A 21,718-nucleotide genomic window follows, 5' to 3' on the forward strand; every position below is an offset into this window, starting at 1 on the left:
TGCAAGGAGAAAGGTGGTGTTGTTTGCCTTGAGATGGTTTCAGGGAAACATTGTTTATGGCTCCCTTTATTGGCATGGATTATATCTATGGAGATTTCTTTCTTGGACGAGATTTATATAGATATTGGGCTTCACAAGCAATTTCTATGGACGAATCTGTCCGAGTTTATAGAGAAGAAATCTTTGGATATCTCATGGATATGATGCTTTTATGAATAAAGTCCACCTCTACTCCAAGGTGTATGGTTAGCACGGAGTATGTGGTAAGAGTTATGGTATACAGGTCTATGGATTCTTGGACTTCTTTTCTAGGGATTTGGATCCATCCTCACGTTTATGGATTATGTTTATGATTCTCTTTTACTGAGATGGATTATTCTTTTTGGCTCCCTTTATTTGGGATGCATTGGACTTATGGAACTCATGGTTCACATACCTTGTGTAGTGTTCTCTTATCCTACGTGCTCTCTTGAAGATTGTTTCTACCATGTGTGGGTGGAACAACAGAGAGCAGATGGAAGGGAACATGGGCACTTCAGAGGGTAGTGTCAAGCACAACATGCCGTGTGTAGTGTTCTCTTGTCCTATGTGCTCTCTTGAAGATTGTTTCTACCCTGTGTGGGTGGAACAATAGAGAGCAGATGGAAGGAAACATGGGCACTTGAGAGGGTAGTGTGAGTTGGTGGCCGAAATGCCTATAAACTATGTGTCGCAGAAATGCTTATGGAACACCAGGTTATCTATGCCTGCGAGTGATTGTTTTATCTTGTTACTTGAGCCCACCTCTCATCCAAGGTGTGTGGTCAGAGTACCAACACAGAGTGCAAGTGGTAAAGTGGACATGACGCCTGGTTGGCACGGGACTTATGTCTATGCCAAGGGTCATGTGGACCGATGTCTTGTTGGCAGGAGACTTATTTTGTCTCGCCCATTTACTTGGGACATGATTATGATATCTAGACTTATGGGACTGTTTTGTCCTGCTCATTTATTTGGGACATGGATTTATTTATTTATCTTTATGCCATATTAGAATCACTATCTCCCCATACAGAGGCCAAGAGGTTCATTGTTCATCTCACCATGCATGTGGATTCATGTTGGGATTGTGAGAGGGCAATTCAATGAACACTCCACCATACACGTGGATTCGTGTTGCAATTGTGGAGTGAGTGTTTCATTGTTTCCATACCATGCTTGTCGATCAGAGTTGGGATTGTATGGGAGAACATGGGAACTGTTGCGATTGGGAGAAAGGATTGCCAGAACTATGGAGAACCAGCTTTCTGTCACCATGGTTTGTGCTCTTGAATGGCACCAGTTTGTGTGCATAGCACATGTTTCTGTGCGAGGCACTAGTTTCTTGTGCATGGCACTTATTTAAGTGTCTTAGCACCTGGTTGGTGATTTTCATTGGCATATGATTATCTCATTGATATTGGTGATTGAGACACAATTGGCTCTTGTGCCTGTGTCTAGCATATCTTCCATGGAATTCTCGCCCATTTATTTTGGGACATGATTTTCATATTGGTATTATGGAGACTTATTTAGTCTCACCCACTTCTTTGGGACATGGATTCTTCACTTATATTGGATTTTTGAGATTGTCTCGTCTCGCCCACTTGATGGGACATGATTATATCTTGAATATATGGCTTGAAGCTTAAAGTTGCGGACAACTTTTAAGAAACTGGGGAGGATGTCACCAACCTGGACATTTCCCAGTATGAAAGGAGTCTGGTGGACTCCAGGATGTCTAAATATTTGGAAAGTACAAGCTTTGGGAATGGGGGATTATCCTAGAATACAAAGAACCGCACTCCTAAAATTTAGGAGAGTTGCTATTTTTGGCCCGACTTCGATGGAAATTTTGTTCGCGTCATTACATCTGGAATTGGGCAGATACCAAAGTTGGCAAAAAGCCTATGACAGAATGTCTACTAGTTGGGATATTTTTAGAGGTAAAGATTATGGAAGGACCCATCGACATGTGGCAAGAAAGTGGACCAAAGTGAGACAAGTGGCCTGACACTTGTTAGAAAATGGATCAAAGTGAGACAAGTGGCCTCACACTTGTCACTTCAGCTATTGTGTGGCTCTCCACTTGTCATTGTAGCCTTCTCTTGCCATTTTAGCTCATGGGAGGCCCAAATCTATAAATTGGAGCCCTCTCTCTTCATTAATTGAGGCTCTCTTGCTGCACACTAGCCTCTACCACCGTTACAGGCTGCCCTAATGATGGCTACTCTCTTTCTCTCTCACTTGAAGGCTGCCCATAAAGAATACCGGCTATTGGGGACTGTTTTGGAGGCTTCCATTGCGAAGAAATACTGAAGGCAAGGGTATTTAATCATTTATTATGATTTCTAGCCATCGTACTTGTTGTACCTGCCCTTGTACCTACTGTACTAGTCATTGTACATGCTGTACCAACATTTGTACTTGCTGTACCAGCCACCGTACCGGCTGTACCAACCACTCTACTTGCTGTACCAGCCACTGTACCGGCTGTACCAGCCATTGTACCTACTGTCCCGGCTGAATGGAGAGTTGTACTTGCTGTACCAGCTCTATTGCATGAAGACCCGTGGTTTTTGGGGAAGAATAATTACCCACACGGAGGTATATGGATTATATTGTTGGCTCGGCATTTCTACAGCCTATGTTCCAGCTCAATTGCCACTTGTGTTGGGCTGTGTTATGGCATTTGTATATGGATAATCCGGCATCTTCTGTGGGGAGAGTAAGGCCCTCAAAGCTTGTACATGATATTATTCTCCTTGGGTAATAAAATACTCAAAGGGGAGGGGTCGGCCCATTCCGGCCTCTATGCGGTGTCAAACATGCAAGCTCCATTTTCAGCATTTGTGGATGTTTTGTCCATCTTTTATGTTTTATGCAAAGTGATGATGGATATGTGTTAAGGCTGTGGCCATGTTTAAATGTTTTAATATGCATTGATGGTATCAACAAGTGTCAAAGGCCCTAGTCCCCCGGGCGGCGCTGTGAGTTACATCCGTGCTGCCCTACCTGCCTCAATCTCAAGCTGGTGTGATGACACTCTGAGCTGGCCAATCGCCACTCTGGCACTGTGAGGCATGTACACATCCATGTATCCAGGTCTCTATATGAATCCATCCGCTGAGATACGCATAAAATGATCTCTGTAGTATAGCATCTTCGGCGGTAGAGGCTGACTGGGCGTAATCCAAGTCTCTTGAGTGTATCGCTGCCATAAATCCTGCCGAAGGACTCTGTTCCTCTCACTGTGAGAGAGCTGGATGTGTGGTACATGTATATCATACTGGAAAGGTGGCAGGTGATCTAAGTCGAGACCATGCTGAGTGAGCCACTGTATCATCTGTGAATACCATGATCTCCTATCTCCACTCTCTGCGAGCTGCCTGGACGCCTCAAAAGCTCTGTCGATCTGATGCAACAAACTTTGTCCAGACAATGTCATGTGGGACGGAGGGTTTGCTACGGATCATCCGTGAGAGCATGAGAATCTGAGGCCTCTCTATCTGAGACCATGTGGAGGTGGCGAGCCCAGGTGCCCATACTGCTGCAACATACATCAAAGCAGGGGTGACTAGTGTGTCAAACAACCACCCCTTCGTGCAGGGCTCCTGGAAGTGTGCCTGGTGACACTGTCTCTCTAACATGGCCAGAGCTGCATATCCTCGTGTGAGTCTATCCCTGACTGCCTGTGCCATAGTAAATCTTCCTGGCAGAGTCGTAAATGTAATCCCCAGGTACACATGAGTCTACCACCTCTACTTGTCCTCCTGCTAGTGTGAAGATGGCATGTCGTCAAACCGGTCCTGAGGTGTGGAAAATCATGGCCTTGGTTTTCCCAAGGTTCACTGTAAGCCCCCTCTGTGTGCAGAAGTCATCGAGTGCATGGAGATGGTGTTGTAGTCCCATCCACGACTCAGAGACCAGAATAATATCATCTGCATATAGCATAATGTGGACTGTGGTACCTGAGATGTCTACCCCGTCCCCACCACCGTGACCAATGAAGTCAGCCACCTCATCGATGTATAGCCCAAATAGTGTAGGAGAGAGTGGGCATCCTTGATTCACACCTATGGTGCTAGCAATAACATCAGATAGCCCCTCGGGGCATCGTATGCGCTCGAGGACCTGCTTATATAAAGCATAGATGCCCCAAACCATCTCTGATGGGATCCCCAATGATTGTAGACGCTGGAAGAGTCTCTCTCGTGGCACCGTGTCAAATGCTTTGCGGACATCCACAGAGCAGCAATATAATCTCCTCCCGCGCCCTAGCCTGGTCAATCAAACATCTCAAAGTGAATATATGGTCAATAGTGGAGAAAGCTCGTCGGAATCCAACCTGCCCTGGTGCTCGCAGTCCCTACTTCTTTGCATATGAGCTCAACTCTGCCTCGAGCACTGCGCCATAAAGTTTGGCCAATGTATGACCAATCATGATAGACCTGTAGTTGCTGGGGTCTAGCATGTCTCACGCTTTGTGGAGAGGCACGATGGTGTGCATAGTCCACTCAGCTCGTAGGCTCTCCACCAGTGTCCTATTAAAGAGGTGAGCAACAAAGGGTCCCAGTGTGTCAGTTGCATAAATAAGATGCTCACTTTGTATACCTGTGTGGTCAGCCGATCTCCCATGCTGTAACCGGCGGATAGCTCTCTCTACCATTGAGGCGGTAAAGAAAGAGAGGTGGTAGGGCGGGACTCCTATGGCTGTGGTATGGGCAGCTACTGAGGTATATGGTAGAGGCTCTTTGCATATGTGTGCCATGTGTGTGGATCCTCAATCGGGGTACGAGGGCGAGGCTCTCTCATCCTGCCCCATGCAGTGGCTGCATCTCTGCTCATGAGTAGGTGGTATATATCCCAGTACTGTGCCTCCTCATATGCACGCCTCTTACGGCGTGTGAGGGTCCTCATCTGTTGGCTCGCCTGTCTCTGTGTAATGGTCCCCAGTGCTCTCTGGGCACGGAGGTGTCTATATAGCTCTCTGCACTCATCATCATACCAATGATTCTAGGGCATGCTCCCAAATCTATCTGTGTGTGCAATGTGTGTATGATGGGGGAAGCTGCGGGTGGCGGCCGCATGTAGTAGAGATGACAGCTGGGTGGTGAGTGTGTCTAGAGGTGACAGGGGATCCATCTGGAGTAGCCCGTCATATACATGATGCTCATATATGTCTGCCAAGTCATGGGTGAAGTAGAAAGTTGTATGCGATGCCTGTGTGGGCTGTGTGGGTGCTGGTGTGGAGCTCGCCAAGGACAGTAAGAGGTACGTGTGATCCGCACCAATAGGACAGGGGGGGATGGTGAAAGATGTCACTGCCTATGTGGTCTCCATGGACCCCATGATGTAGTCTACTGTGCTACCCCCCCCCCCTCAAAATCGTGGAAAGCATGTCAGTGCTCCTGAATCCTGCCACTGTCTCATCCCGTTATAAATAACGAGATGGTGTCGCGCTCCCAGCTCAAGTAAGTGATGACCATATCTGGTGTTATACGGCCCCATGTCCTCTGACACCCTGCAAGCTCCCATGTCCTCCACCTCTAGTGTGTACATCACCTCGGGGTGCTCGAAATCATAAATGTCGCAGTGTCGGCTCTGTGTCCGTGCATTGAAGTCCCCCATAAGGAGGACTTCCCCCAAGTTGGAGTAGTGTATGATCTCATCTGAAAGGGCTGCATATGGTGACTCTCCCAATGGCCCTGTGTCCTCCTCCTCCCCTCTACTCTCCTCCTCTGCTGTCATGGCATATCTCGATCCTCTAGGAGAGAAGTAGCATAGAGCAATATATAACACCTTGTCTACTGAGAGCTGTAGTCTAATCCACATGTACCTAGCCTCCTGGTCACGTGCTACCACCTATAGGCGCTCCTGTAGCTCTCACTCGAAGAGTACCGCTATACCTCTAGATCCTCTTGATGTGCTCTGCCGTGTGGTCCCCCTGTATGTAAACTCCCACTGATAGCCCTCTACTTTGGGTAGCACCCTCTCTGGGCTCTGGTGCGTCTCTGTAAGTAGTATGATGTCCCGTCCCTCCATGACCTCCTCCATCCTCCCAAATGTGACCAAAGTGCTCCATTGCAGTTCCAAACTGCTGTGTGTATCAGTGAATCTGGATCCTCCATAGCCGATGTCCCATAGGCCGCCTGGCGCTAATCGGTGGCCTTGCCATCGATGATGACACGGCCATCACGATGGAATGCTCTCTTGCGGGGAAGAGGAGAGGGGAAAGGGCCGGAGAGGGACAGACTGATGGGCACGCAAAGAGCCGGGGGTAGGAGCAGGACAGCAAGAAAGATTAGGGGGAGGGGAGAGTGGAAAGGGCCGGAGGGGGACGGACTGATGGGCATGCAAAGAGGGCAGGGGGCGGTGTAATTCTTGGTCCTGCAGACTAAAAAACATGTCAATTCCTGTAGACCTGTATCAAACGTTAATAGAAAATTTCGCACAAGGCTTTGAAACCTTTTTGAGTGCTTACTTGCCATGTAGCAGGAATTTTGAAAAGCAAGCGTTCTTTTGGAACATCAACCTCCTTATATAACCTGATGAGACAATGAACCTATCACAAAATATCAGACAAAAGCATTTCCTCAGAACACAATGCCATACAACATTCCAAAACCCATTTCACTATTTGCTGGTTTTTTAACTAATGATCCCTGGCTTGCATACCTTTGTGAGTATGCCAGCAGTATCATATGCCAAGCGTGCATCTAACTCTGTAGAGACACGACCCGGCACAAGCCTTGCCAATGTACTTCCTACATTTACGAGTGCCTGTCATGGAGCAGATCAGTAAACATGCTTGGCATTCTAAAATTTAAGCACTTAACAACAGAAGACGCTATAACCTAATACAAGGTAACTTGTTTGTAGGGATTCTAGCAATGCCACGGCTTTTCGCCATCAGATGAGACCACACATGAAAGAGGTCAACGAAAAAAAACTTGAATTGCAACACCAATAAGCCTGCTTCAAAAAAGACAATACTAAAGCAATCACTCTCATTAACCTAAACAAGTTTCTACTCTTCACTGCCAGCCTATTCAGAGCTTATTAGCAGCCACCATGTGTAAATTTACAAATTCACCCTGGCCTGCTGACATGCAGGCACGGGTTTAAGACCCCACAATTGAACAAATTACTGATCTCTCTCTCTTTCTCTCTCTCAGGCCCCGCAGAAATGTATGGTGCCCCTCTCTAAGACCAGATCTTGGAGTGGATGACTGGTGATGAGGCTGTTGTGTACGATCCGGATTTGGCCATCAGTGCTGCATGAGATCATCTTAGCTGAGTTTGGAGCATCCCCTTTTGTCATAGATGCACTCTTTCAGACTCACTTACGTATAGCATGTACATACACCGACCATAAATCGTCTCCCATTATTGGTTCTTGAGTCCTCCCTGCAACTTACCGGAGAGGGGCAGAGCAGGTCTAGGAATTCACAGGTGGTCAGCTGATATGTCAGACATGGCCTTCAGAGCGCCCCCCCCCCCCCCCCCCCCAAAACCTTTCCTCTTTCGAGTACAGCCTTGATTCACCGTCTCTTGATCCTTCCCGACAGGAGATCAACAGCCTTATCTGCGTCAATCTGACAGGGTATCACACAAGCCCATTAGAGCTCGCTTCGATAACTCCAATTTTACGCACGTCAATTTTTTTAAGAGTTTCAGAGGCAGGGAGTGATCGCAATTGCCCAGCTGAGAATATCATCCCACTGTTCGAGTCCGGCAGAGCAAATCGCACCCCTCACAAGGCACAAATATGCAGGGTATGCACGACAGGGAAGCTCAACACGGAAGAGCATTACCTGTTCAGATGCCCATTTTACTATCAGATCCACAGAGGGAGATTTCTCTCTCTTCCGAGACAAATTCGGCCTTCTCTCACGGGCTAATTATGAGGACTAGAGATGCTTGGGTCTGTACCTATTGGGAGCTTTGCTGCCACTAGGAGACCATGCTCAGACACCTAGGGAGCTAAAGCAAACGAGATGCCTTTTCAGACATCCACTAGAGACTTCTTCAAATTGCAATCCACCCAGGCTAGACCATCGAGGCTTGCCGCTTCACACGGTCCGAGGGATCATACAGGTACATGTAGCATGCAAAAGCTTACAGACAAGGATTATACTCTGATTAACAGAATCCAGCAACTTCAATCTTGAGGATGAATAGCACAGTATGAAGAGGATAGAGTGCAAAGAGCTCTAGAGAGAGGAAGAGAATCTGTGTATTGGGTCCCAAATACCCTCTGAATAAGGGCCCCCACCATGGATAGTGTATTTGCTTGTATTGCTGAATGAGTGGATGACTAACTGTATGGCTGGAATCCAGCACTCATACACTGATATGGACACTTGCAGAGCACCTGGAAGTGGCCTGTCCTGGCCGCCTTCCAACTTGTGCTGCCTGGCGACACCTTGGCACTTGCATTTGTAGACTTGTCGACTTGTGGAAAAGCTGCTGGCCCCCTGGATCAAGACCTCTCTCCCTTATGTTTGGCTATGCACAAGTGACAAGCCTCACACTTTGCAGAAATGTCAGATGCCTGACCCAAGTGATGGAGTGACCTATATAAAGGGGAGAATTGGGATGAATATGCTGGCCGATTTTCCAAGCTAAAAGGACAAATATCATTGTCATCAAATTGATGAGCAACAGATGGTCTAATGTTGAAGATGATGAACGCATGTGCCTCAGCTGAGCATCCTTATCAAGTCTGTCTGCCTTAAGGACAAAGTTAGAGGCCGTATGTGGACAGTTTGGAGAAGTTTTAACAGCCCTATAGGTGCCCTAGACATGCACCAATGGTTGGGACAAGCATTGGGCACAATATGAACACATTTTATAACATTTTTTATGACCTTATATGGCTTGAAAAAGGGCTGGCCGACCAGCATACAACTTGCTATCGAAATCCCTATAAAAAGTCAAGTCGTGGGTCAGTTCTAAGCATTCAGCGACAGGGGATGCAGAGTCGAGTCCAAGGGCAAGAGAGTCGAGACCAAGGGCATGTAGCCATGACATTTGGATCAACCAAGTACACCTCCATATCAGCTTTTTCCATTAACATACAAAGAAGGACAATAAGCTTCAATTTATGCATAGCATTTAGGGCTCAAATCTATTTTGTGTTAAGATTCTAGAAATGGGATTGGTCATGGTGAAGGACATAGATTAAGCATAAGATTAAGGTGGATTAAACCACACTAAAAACTCCATGAGAGAGAGAGAGAGAGAGAGAGATTGCACACTCAACACTATTCCCTTGTATTGCATTCTCCATGAACCATACAATGATATAGGCTCTCTAGCCTTATCCCACTTTACACATCATCATCCATGTGGCAACTCCTTTTCCACTCTTTTAGTCAACACTCACACACCATACAATATTACATGTGGCATTCCACCTCACCACAATATCTTGCACCTCTAGGGTGCTTTCCCACATACACACAACACCGCGATTACATCTCTCAACACCCCCTCTTAATCGAGGTGTTCCACAACTCACCCATCATCCATCATCCATACAATGTAGCATTGCACAAAGGCAATCGCTATCTCTCAACACTCCCCCTCAATGATACATTGGAGTGTCCATTAACCAAACATGTGTGCCCGTGTCTACCATCTTAGACACCTAGTCCATTTTGAGCCGACTCATTGCTCACAGCGGAACCACTGAGTCCGATTTGAACATGGAAGTTCGGGTGGGATCCAACCCATGCGCATGCACCTCACACGTGCATCGCTTTTGCACACATCACAACAACTACCGTTTCGAGCTTCTAAGTGAGCTCGGGCAAGGCGACCCTCATACCATGGATGATTACAAAATTTTTTCCGTTTTGAGCACGCATGCTCGTGGACGATTTGTCCATCATCTGGGTGAAAAAATAAATAAAATTACTAAGCCTTTTTGGCCAACGCCGGGCAGCGGACTCTTATGCAGATGAGTGATCTCCATACATGGAGATTTTTTAAACCATGTGATCATCACCTAGTGGGAACATATAAGGTGGATATGATTTCAAAAACTATGGGTGAAGGAACCTTAGATATATATTTTTTAATTTTTAAATAAAGCCTCTTTTTTTTAAATGGTCTGCAGACTCTGCACGCTGCAGGCTACCGTTGAAATCGCTGCTGTGCGCCGAGCCTTTTTCAGTCCTCAGAATCCCTGACAGAGTCTTCGTCTCCTTCCTCTCGATTCTGCACAGCAGATATGGCAGCCTTCTTCGCTCCTTTTGCTGGTACCACCTTTACTATTATTTGCCTGCTGCCTTGTTTGCTGCTTGCCAGCTTCCTGCTGCTGCGCTTATCTTCTTCAGACGCTGGGTTGTCGCAGCTGCATCCGTTGCTTCTGCAACTTTCGCTGCTTGCTTTCTTTTTGCAGTGTATTGCATTAGTTCTATCCTGCGCACGACTCCTTGCTCCAGCCTCCGTCTCTTGCTGCCTCCGAACATTATCGCTCCCTTAGCACAACCTGCAAGTTCTACTGTGCTCGGCACTTTGACTTTTTCTTGGAGTGGCCTCCTCATTGCCACAGCTAGATCTCTCTATTGAGCTACTCGGGTCATCGTCTTCTTCACGTTGTTATTGCTGATGTGCTGCTCCTGCTGTAGATCCACACACTATTGCTGCTACGCTGCTCTACCACCTGCTATATGCCAATTGAGCTATTGCATCACTTACTAATATCTGCTATTACAGTGCTGCATCTTCAGTCTTTCATGCTGTATTCTTGTAATATCTTTGTGAGCTCTCCACCATTGAGCTTCACATGCAGCTTCTCATTGTTACAAATCTTTGCCTCTGTAACGAACCTCCTTCCAAGATTCCACCATAGCCATTGACATGGCCATTGTAAGCTTTAAACTAAGCTTCACTACTTGCATGCAAACTGTAAGGGTGCTTCTTCACATGGTCTCTCAAATGAAACCATAGGTGCAAACCAATGTGTGAAAACTCCAAAAGCTTCCACCAAACATTGCCCATCTTCTATGAGCAAAACCATGAGCATCACTCTTTCCAATGTGCTCAACCATGGACTTCTTCCAAGCCCATAACCGCTTGTCCCTTCTTAGACAAGCATTGCACCTCTTACACTCTTTGCTTGGAAGCAAAGAACCTTGGGATTCTTCCATCCCATCAAGCAACCCTTATACATTGAGCATTTTTCCATGCTCAAACACAAAACTTTGAGGCAAAACTTCACAAAACCAACCTTCTTGAGGCATAATCAGCAGCATATCTTCTCTTGGCAGCTTCTCCTTGAAGACTCCATAGCCTTCATAATGCTGAAATCTCCATTTTCAGCTTCCTTGATGATGATCAAGCTTTCTATGTTGCAAAACTCCATTTGCAACTCTCTTGGGCAGCTTCTATGCAACTTCCTTGTTGCAAATCTCCTCTCTAACTTGAGAATGATAGCTCCAAATCTCTCTCAAATCCTCACAAATGCAAATCTCCTCTCAAATCCTCATCACAAATGCAAATCCAAATGATAATATGAGTGTGCATAATTTTTTTCATAATAAGCTGAAAATATAATGCTTAATCAAACAAACACACAAACAATCTAATATACATAATAAACACCATGACCAAGAGCCCATTTGGCTCTGATACCATGTTAAGATTCTAGAAATGGGATTGGTCATGGTGAAGGACATAGATTAAGCATAAGATTAAGGTGGATTAAACCACACTAAAAACTCCATGAGAGAGAGAGAGAGAGAGAGAGAGAGAGAGATTGCACACTCAACACTATTCCCTTGTATTGCATTCTCCATGAACCATACAATGATATAGGCTCTCTAGCCTTATCCCACTTTACACATCATCATCCATGTGGCAACTCCTTTTCCACTCTTTTAGTCAACACTCACACACCATACAATATTACATGTGGCATTCCACCTCACCACAATATCTTGCACCTCTAGGGTGCTTTCCCACATACACACAACACCGTGATTACATCTCTCAACACCCCCTCTTAATCGAGGTGTTCCACAACTCACCCATCATCCATCATCCATACAATGTAGCATTGCACAAAGGCAATCGCTATCTCTCAACATTTTGGACCTTTGCAAATTTATTTTCGTTACTCTTTCATTTATTAATATACAATAGGAGTAGGTTAGGTTACATGTGTGTGTGTTTGTGTGTGTGTGTGTGAGGAAAAAGAACGAAAGCCATATTAACGTCTTTAAATGACCTAAAGGGTCTATGAGACCAAAATGATGTGTACATAATGTCCATGAAATCTCGTCATGAATGAAATAAGAAAAAGCACTAGTAGACTAAAACTGAAAACTGAAAGCTAAGATCTCAGACTCTCAGATTACACAAGATGCAAAATATAGATCCTACTATGCCAAGTATAGGGTACAATAAGTGATGAGATATGGGAGAGCTGAATAAAAACAGTCAAATCAACGCTGTATGGCCGGGCAAGGGCCCATCCAGGATGTCCCTCATGAGAGAGAGAGATGAAGCCTATAAGAGTTGGGGCGTTTGGCTCTCAGAAGGAATCATGCACGCTCACTAGTGGCACCTAATGTATGTGGGGCCAACGGATTGCGTCTGCATAGGTCGTCAGTGGACTTGACTGGTCTTCGTGCTGCTCTTGTCGGGCCACCAAGTCAGTGGATGTGCCTCAAAGAGATTTGTGATGAGGCCTGGGAGGCACCTCACTGGCTCTCTCTCTCAGAGTGCTGCCTCATCATGACTTCTCTGTGACTGCAAAGATCCAGTAAATACATGCTTAAACATCTTAGTCCTCATACTGCATGACCCATGAGAGGGGGCCGAATTTGTCCGAGAAGAAAGAACAAAATCTTCCTCAGATCTGATAGTAGGGTGGGCATAATACTCCTCGATCTTCCACCTCACCAGTGGTGCATACTGTGCATATACGCACATCTCGTGAGATGCCCTGGGCTGTGATAGACTCTACCCTAAGGAGAAGATACCCTCAATCGGTACATTATTTATGCTGCGTTCAACCTCTGCTGGTGTCCGAACCAGGAGGCTACATGCCCACTCTACTCAACAAGGACTCGAAATGAAGATTACTTGAAAATGTTGTCCTTAATGCCCTAATCCAAGTACAAACTATTAGTTCATTCTAGATGGAAATCAGAATGTAAAATCATACATGCATATGATGCTATTTCAGATTGACAAAATGATAAATCATTTGGTGTAGTTGTGTTATAAATAGCACACCTTGTCTGTGAAACATGCCAGCCTGCTCTCAATAGAATCCTTTATGTAGCACTCATTGTATGCTAATGCTGTCTCAATTGCACTCTGTCAAAAAAAAACCAAAGCATACATCTTTTTTAGAACCTAGTGCCAGCTATTTTGAGAGAGAACCATTCGTCGAATAATGATCAAAAGTACCAACATTGAACTTCGTTTTTGGAACACTTGTGATCCCGAGTAGTAATGATGAGCTAACTGTAGCTGCAGTGGGAGCAAGCCTGCAATTATAGGACTTCATAAGGCAAACAATCTTCATTCATTATGCTGTTTTAAAAAAAGCATTTCACTGCCACAACAATTACAGCACAAGGAACCTGCTTCACCTTTCAAAATCATCGAAGATGACTGTATCAGGGACTATCTCACTGAACTTGGAGATGGCATCAAGTTCAGTGTATTCAACTGAAATGTAATACATCGAGAGGCATTAATTTGAGGGCCTTCAGAGAAAGACTTTGGCAAAACACATAAAACATGAAATTTTTAATGTTGAAGAGCATCGTTCAATAACCTGTCTGAATTGCAGCGTTAACAGAAGACAATACGGATTTAGAGGATGACAGTTTCAAGTCGGTTTTCTTTATAGGCCTTCCCCAAAATGCTTGGTGTGAATCCAAAACCTGCAAGTTGATGTGGTTTTCTGAACTTGTTGAGGATGAAATCAGGGACCCATGCAGGCCGGACGTGAGGGATGGAGGGGCAAACTTGCCTGTCCTATGGGCAATAGGAGTATTCTGGATCAAAAGAGCTCTTGGAAGGTCATAACAGCTATTTTGATCCAGAAAACTTCCCTCCTCCTACTCAAATTTATGCATACGGCAATTACAAATTCAATATAGATCAAAACGTCATGTCAACGTGCCATATTTTAAACATGCATAAGCATATAAACTTGGTTGTTGTTACTGCAAGGTTGTCACTGCAAGGTTGTTGTTACTGCAAGGTTGTTAATTGTGTCATGGCAAAAAGCATGTGTACTATGCTTATCACCTATCTCAAATAACTGCTCTTTTGATGCACAGAAATAGGAGGGGGATTGGACAGGCAAAATTGCCCGTCCATCCCTCTCGGGTGGCCTGATGGGCCGCTGCTGACGGATCAAAAGAGCTCTTAACATTTTGTAAGAGCTCCTACGACGTGCGAAACACTACGTAAGTTGTATAATGCACATGAAATCAACATGATTTATGCATGGAGAGTTTTACCTGGTGAACAAAGGGGTAAGATGAAGGCAGGCGCCGCTGTGAGCAGCAGATCGATGAGGACGAGGAAAGGAGAGAGGAAGCCATGGTGAAAAAGGGGGCCAAACCCTAGCTTATATGATCCTGTTAACCTGGTTGAAAACACACAAACAGATTGAGCAGCAATGGGGCAAATCCTAGACTTGTGCAGATCTGAGGGTTATTAAGTTAGGGTTTTGATCTGCCACTCCTCTTCGATAAACTTCATACCTGAGTCCTGACTCCGTAGGTAGCATGTAACAGGCTCGCAATGCTTTATTTGCTCAGAATGGATAAAGTGGTGCATGGTTTTGTCCTCGAATCCAACGACAATGTTTATCCAGATATATTTAATTCAATTTTATTGTCTGCATACGACAATGTTTATCTAGATATATTTAATTCAATTTTATTGTCTGCACAATTTTCAACTTTTTTTTTTAGATGACTTGAATTAAACACCATAATAACACACACTACCTACTAGGGAGCTATTCACTCCTCAGGGAATTCTCCCACCAGCGGTCCACTAGTAAGTTTTTGGTTCTCGCCTGAGTAACCAACCAATTGAAGAAAAAGGCAGAAAAAAAATAATTCAAATCATTTATTGTAACCAAGAAATCCAAAACTGGAAAAATCCATTGGCTGACGGGCGCGAAAACCTGCAGACAGTAAAGACGATGGTGGGCCTTCATCAACTCCAGCTAGGTGGTATTTCTGGCTGCCCCTTTTAGTTTGGTAGTGGTAAATATGCCATTGGAGGGCAACCAGAGTTTTGGTGTGAACTACGTGGAGGGCAGTTGGTTGCCCTCCAACCTTCCACTAACCCCCTAGCATGAACAGCCCCTAGTATGCGCCTCACGGTATCGTTCGAGGAGATTCAATCCCATGACTTGAATTAAACACCATAAGAACACACACTGCCTACTACTACGTGCCTCACGGTATCGTCCGAGGAGATTCGATCCCATAACCTTAGGGAGGCACTCGAGCACTTCCACTATCTGGACTTTCTAGGTCATTGTTCAAAAAAGTTTGAACTTTTTGACCTCACTTTCAACTTTCGACTTCTCTCTTTCTAGGTCATAGTAAATGAATTCATATTCATATGTAAAAGCCCGAGCCAACTATGCCTTGAACCTTCGATTCAGGAAGTGAGGAGGTAGCCATGGTCTGAATAAGTAAACACAACACAAGACTTGCTCCCAAGATGCTCACTTCTACCAATTCAACATCTTCATGGGAAATGGATTTATTGCATATCTACCACAATTTGGAGGGCAATTTCAATAGCGTGTTTAATATTGTCTCATCCATGTAATCAAATCACATCGCCATGAAAATGTCAAAGAAAGTAGCGAGAGGAGTTGGAGCAATGTCAAAGAAAGCAGTTAAGTTGGTGAAAAATGTCAAAGAAAGTGGAAAAGAGTTAAAGAAATGTTAAAGCAAAGTAGAAGGGAAAGAGAAGAATAAATAAGTGGATTATTTGTAAAAGATCCCAATTTTTAAAATTGATCAAGAGAGAAAATTTACAAAAAAGACCACTTGTACAATTATACAAGTCACACTTCTCTAATTTCGTAAAAGTCCCAACACTTCTTCGACTGGAGAAATCATCATCACTTTATTAGTTGTAGAGATCACATCCACTTCACTAATGGGTTAAATAATCCCAATACTTCATTCAATAAACCATAAAAATCTCTTTTCCAAATCATGGAAGTCTCTCGCACACTTCTATAGTCCACGCCCCACATTAACTTCTCCCAATATGCTTATTTCACAACATACCTTGCACCCTCCAGCAAAAGCATCAGAGTTGTAAATGTATGAGCACTTTTACAACCAGAAGCTATTTCTATATAGACCCCACCCCTCATTTTTGTAGTTATGGAAATCTAAGTCATAATAGAACTGTGCCTTAAGAACCCTATGAGCTCTCTATGGCAAGACCTTTTGTCGTACCTCGATTCCCCAATCGTTTGCTAGACGAGATCAAGGCAATGGAGGTCCTACCCTATATGAACCAAGCTAGCCTAGGTGGCTTGGCCGAAGCTAAAAAACCATGGGCCATGAAACTTTTTTAGGTGTATCCAATAAGTGAGCACCTATAAAAGGCCACACATAAAGGGAAGCTATGGAATGGACCTAACAAAGTGTGCTACCTCACCTTGGACATTAATAAGATGTCCAAGGTGAGGAATGCACCGAGATTTCCAATCATCCAGCCAAATGAAGATTGTCAAGCCAATCCTTGCCAAAGGAAGGGCACCCCGTGACTTCAAAAAGAGGGACATGGACGCTAACAAGGGCATGTATGATGGTCATGCAAATGACATAGGTGATCATACATATCAATGCCAACACCAACAAGATGGCTAGGTTACGTCTAGGACTAGGCAAAGAACTTCTACAAGCAATTCAACAAGGTATATGAAGACCCTCAAGGGAAAATATATGATCCATGGATCCTAAACATACATGGTTGGCTAGACCGTAATGCTTGAACCCATTGTAACATGGAAGAGACCATAGAGGATATGCTAAAGTGAGGATACAAGCCAAGCTAAGGAGCTGCAAGAGACCTCCCTTAAGATGTCCCTCGCCCACAAGATGCAAAATTAAGCACCAGTGGAGATACAATAGCTACAAAGATAGAAGGCATACCTAGCCCAGGAGGCTCTCTACCTGCTGCTCTTGATGTAAGTGCACACGTGCAGACTCCTCCACTATACTACTTAAGTAGACTATCCATGTGATGTCGCACCACCATGACCCAATATACGAGGTTATCCATATCGTTTGAGCAGCAGAGGTAGAGAGCCTCCTAGGCATACCTAGCCCAGGAGGCTCTCTACCTGCTGCTCTTGATGTAAGTGCACACGTGCAGACTCCTCCACTATACTACTTAAGTAGACTATCCAGGTGATGTCGCACCACCCTGACCCAATATACGAGGTTATCCATATCGTTTGAGCTTGCTTTCTCAACACTCGCCCTCAAGCTCAATTCCATATCCATTCAAGCTTGCTTTCTCAAAACTCACTCTTAACTCGAGCACACCAAGCATGTCTCTAAACATCTCAAACTTCTCTACACCTAATGGCTTATTAGTGAGCCACCTACATCATAAGCCAACTAAATCTCTCATGTTCTCTGATTTACTGATAACGAACCTCATTGTGTTTCCTCCTAGCATGAAACATTGGATTATTGGCAAGCTGCATACTACTCATGTTGTCACAATAAATGATTTATTGATAACGAACCTCATTGTGTTTCATCCTAGCATGAAACATTGGATTATTGGGCAAGCTGCACACTGCTCATGTTGTCACAATAAATGACAACTACACCATCCATGGGATGATCCATATCATGAAGAAGCTTTTCCAAACCATGCTACTTTATATACCACCATAGTAGCACCCATGCACTCTATCTCGGTGATGATAATGCAACAACTATGGGGTTTGATTCTTTGAACTCCAACATAGTTCAACAGCTCAACATGTGACCACTTGTAGATCTCCTATCATCATAGGAGCCACCAGCCCAATCTACATCTATGTAACCATAAACATTGACTTGCTTGCCACTCTCATAAAAGAGGCCATAATGCATTGTATCTTTCATGTATCTCAATATCTTCCTTGTGGAACCTACATAAATTGACTCGTAAGTCCCACTGCTCTGCAAACTAAGATCTAGTCTCATAAAAGTCATATAAATGATGAGGCTTCTTACCATCTACTGACACATGGTAGGAGCTTCACATTAGGCTCCACCAAAGGTGCACCAATAGGCTTGGAACCTATCATGCCATACTTTGATAGCATATCCAATCCATATTATCTTTATGCAACCTAAATGCCATCGTTGATCTTTAAGACCACAATGCCTTAAAAAAATCTCGATTCACCCAAATCCTTAATCTCAAAATTTATCTTTAAAATCTCTTTCACCTCAGTCATATCATCTTAACCCGTTATGATCAATTCATCACATAGAGGGAATGATATGCATATGTTATGAAAAATTGAATGGAGATGAGGTAGCTACTCATCCTCTCAAACCAAGCTCATTGCTATCTTGGTAGCTAGGTTAAATGTTTCAACATAATCTATCCCATGAGTTTGTGTAACTAGCCTTGCTTTTTACACATGCTCTCATCACTAAACCATCATATCTATGTTTGATTTTATAAACCCACTTACATCTAATGACATTCTTGCCCTTTGGCAAGGCAACAAGATCCCATGTTTTGTTCTTACCTGTGATCCATCATGGCCATTTTCCAATGCTCATGACCTAGAGCCTCCTCCACACATGTAGGATCCACATGTTATATGACGTCATATATGCATATCACTTGCTCCTCCATATGTAAACCCTGCATACAAGGATTCTTGAGCTGCCTTATAAATCTCCTCGAATGTGTATATTTATGTTCTAGTCTTTTTCACATGTGAAGTGCAAATAGAAAGAATGCCAAAATCCTCATCTAGATCTTGATTGGATCCACTAGACCATAACATGAATGCTGCTTGTGGATACATCGAGCAATGTCTCAGCCTTATCAACCTTTCGTTTGCCCTTACTGGATATATTTCCACTTAATGATTCATCACTCTCATGAGTGATTTTCCCATTAGATTTAGCACCACCTACACTAGGGTGCTTGTCTTTCTCAATCTACCTATCCATGGTGACATAGTTGAGAACCCTATGTAAGAGTTCATGTGGTTTATGTGGCATCATGACTAGCCACACCTTCATGCAAATGAGCCTTTTCATCACTTGGCAATACATGTAGCTCATCAAATACCATAACCCTACTCAAGAGTAACTTTTTAGTGACCTAGTTAACACATGTATCTGTTTGTTTCTAAGAAATAACCAATATATATACACATGTATCCCTTCCTTTCTAAGGAATAAACAATATAAATACACATGTATCCCTTTCTTTCTAATGAATAACCAATATAAGCACACATGTATCCCTTCCTTTCTAAGGAATAAACAATATAAATACACATGTATCCCTTTCTTTCTAATGAATAACAAATATAAGCACACATGTATCCCTTCCTTTCTAAGGAATAACCAATGAAAATACATTTATTGGCCTTAGGATCTAACTTTGACCTCCTCTCATATGGCACATGAACATAAGCAATGCAGCCAACGAGACCTTGAAATGTGACACATTTAGCTTTGTACCATTAAGGTGTCATATCATGTGTGGCTATGGTGGGTGTAGTACTGATAATTATGTATGGCTATGGTGGATGTATTGATAATTATGTAGACTACTGTTTGCACTACCTTTACCCCAAAGAAATGAGGCATGTTCCTCTCATTCATTAAAGCCATAGCAACCTCAACAATATGCCTATCCTTGCTTTCCACTACAACATTTTATTGCGAGATGTATTGATAAGTAAGATACCTAGACATCCCATGATCTTTTAAGTAGGCATAAAACTCATTCGAGATGTACTCTAACAATAACTTAACCCTTCAAAGTCAAAACATTAAAGAGTATTTAGTTTTTAACACCATAAAATACTCATAGTCTTTCACACTATGAAAAAAAATCGAGCATTCTGACATCTCCATGCATTCATGATTTTGGCATACTTTTGGGTTGGATACACTTCATGAACATCAATTTTAGAGCACAATGCAAAAAGGGTACACAAATATTATAGATTTTCATGGTTGTAAAAATGTCGTGCTCCCAAGAAATATGACACGTGTCCAACAAGTTTAGAAAAGCATCAATAAAAGTGGGCTGCCCTTTTATCGTTATTATTGCTAAATCTACCACTTTGATTCTTCATCTCTTTCATTTGGTTGCTTCTTGTTTCATTTTTCACTCTCATTCATTTCATCTTTCACTATCATTGATGTACATTGCTTTCATCTGTAGCCTCCATCCCAGTAAGCTGAGTTGACTCATTATCATCATTACCACTAAGGTGTGTAGATAAATATAGCACCTGATAGTTGACGAGAACACGACACACTAACGTCAAGTAGAAGCATATCGCTTACTTTATTTCTTATTTTCTACTTTTGTGCATCATCATTTTTATTTATGTGCTCCTGCTTTTGACTATAATTGTATACCATAAACACAAAAATCACTCCAGAACAAAACACTCCAAAACACTTTCATTCTTGTGCTCTTTCTCTTTTGATTATGATTGTATGCCATAAACACTCTAGAACATAACACCAAAAATCCCTCAAAAATAAAAACCCTAACTAGCATACATGTTTCTTCTCTTCTTCATGGAAATAATGACTTAATACATCATCAACTTTGCTAATCATCTAAAAAAAAACACTAATATGATACACTACAAAAAACTAATCAAGAAGAACACTGACTTGCATACATGTTCCTTCTCTTCTTCAGGGAGATAATGACTTAGCACATCTTCAATACTACTCGCCATCTCAAAAAATCAAGCAAAACACTAATATATTGTGCCATAACATGAAAAACCTGACTAGTTTTTCATGCCCAAAAAAACATTTCTTCAAAAGCGGTCATAAAACAAAAATTGACATCACAACCATCTAATTGGACATGCCAATTAGCAATTCCATGCTAAAATCTTTCTGTGAAAAACTATTAGTATTTCATGCGCAATATTTTAGCATGGAATTTGTTTCATGCTAGAGGTAAACTATTGGACATAGCTAGAGGTGTTTTTTTTTTGTATTACATCTTGCTAACCCATAATTGATTGCAAACGTGTAAAAATCAAACCTCTTTTTCACTGTGAAAAACATGTTTTTTCATGCTGTGAAAAAATGACATTTTCACATCATAATTACCTTTTTAACATCTAACCTTGCTTCTTAATTACCTTTATAACATCTAGCCTTGCTTCTTGATAGGTACTATAACCTTGCTTCGTAATAGGTACTATAACCTTGCTTTGTAATAGGTACTACAACATCAAATAACAATCTAACACATCTAAATCTCAAAAATTTATCACGTGAAAAACTTATGTAGTTTTTCATAACAGGGAAAAACACATATTTGCTTTGCACGCCACAGGAAAATCTTAAGAATTGAGTTGCTAAAGTTTATATCTTGCACTTACCACTTATTATATGAGCTAAAAATGATTGAAAACATCAGGCATTGTCACCATGAATAG

The 21,718-nt window shown here is 43.0% G+C and overlaps 1 protein-coding gene across 3 annotated transcripts in view; it reads right to left on the reverse strand.

The window, feature by feature from the left end:
- The window catches only part of LOC147628296 (Aldolase superfamily protein), a 39,060-nt gene extending 24,160 nt beyond the window's left edge, over positions 1-14,900 (reverse strand). For 2 of the 3 annotated variants that reach the window (XM_086813394.1, XM_086813392.1), the window contains exons 1-8: positions 14,763-14,900; positions 14,517-14,644; positions 13,823-13,931; positions 13,635-13,713; positions 13,454-13,529; positions 13,273-13,356; positions 6,697-6,801; positions 6,503-6,583 (exon numbers count right to left, since the gene is read on the reverse strand). In XM_086813394.1, coding sequence (XP_086669520.1) covers positions 6,503-6,583; positions 6,697-6,801; positions 13,273-13,356; positions 13,454-13,529; positions 13,635-13,713; positions 13,823-13,931; positions 14,517-14,600 — 618 coding nt within the window. In that variant the 5' untranslated portion in view covers positions 14,601-14,644; positions 14,763-14,900. The other variant, XM_086813393.1, reaches the window with a different exon arrangement.
- Positions 14,901-21,718: the final 6,818 nt, after the last annotated feature.

The sequence above is a fragment of the Cibotium barometz genome, chromosome 19 (genome assembly GCF_041138505.1).
Source record: "Cibotium barometz isolate CiBa-2024 chromosome 19, ASM4113850v1, whole genome shotgun sequence".
NCBI classification, from domain to species: domain Eukaryota; kingdom Viridiplantae; phylum Streptophyta; class Polypodiopsida; order Cyatheales; family Cibotiaceae; genus Cibotium; species Cibotium barometz.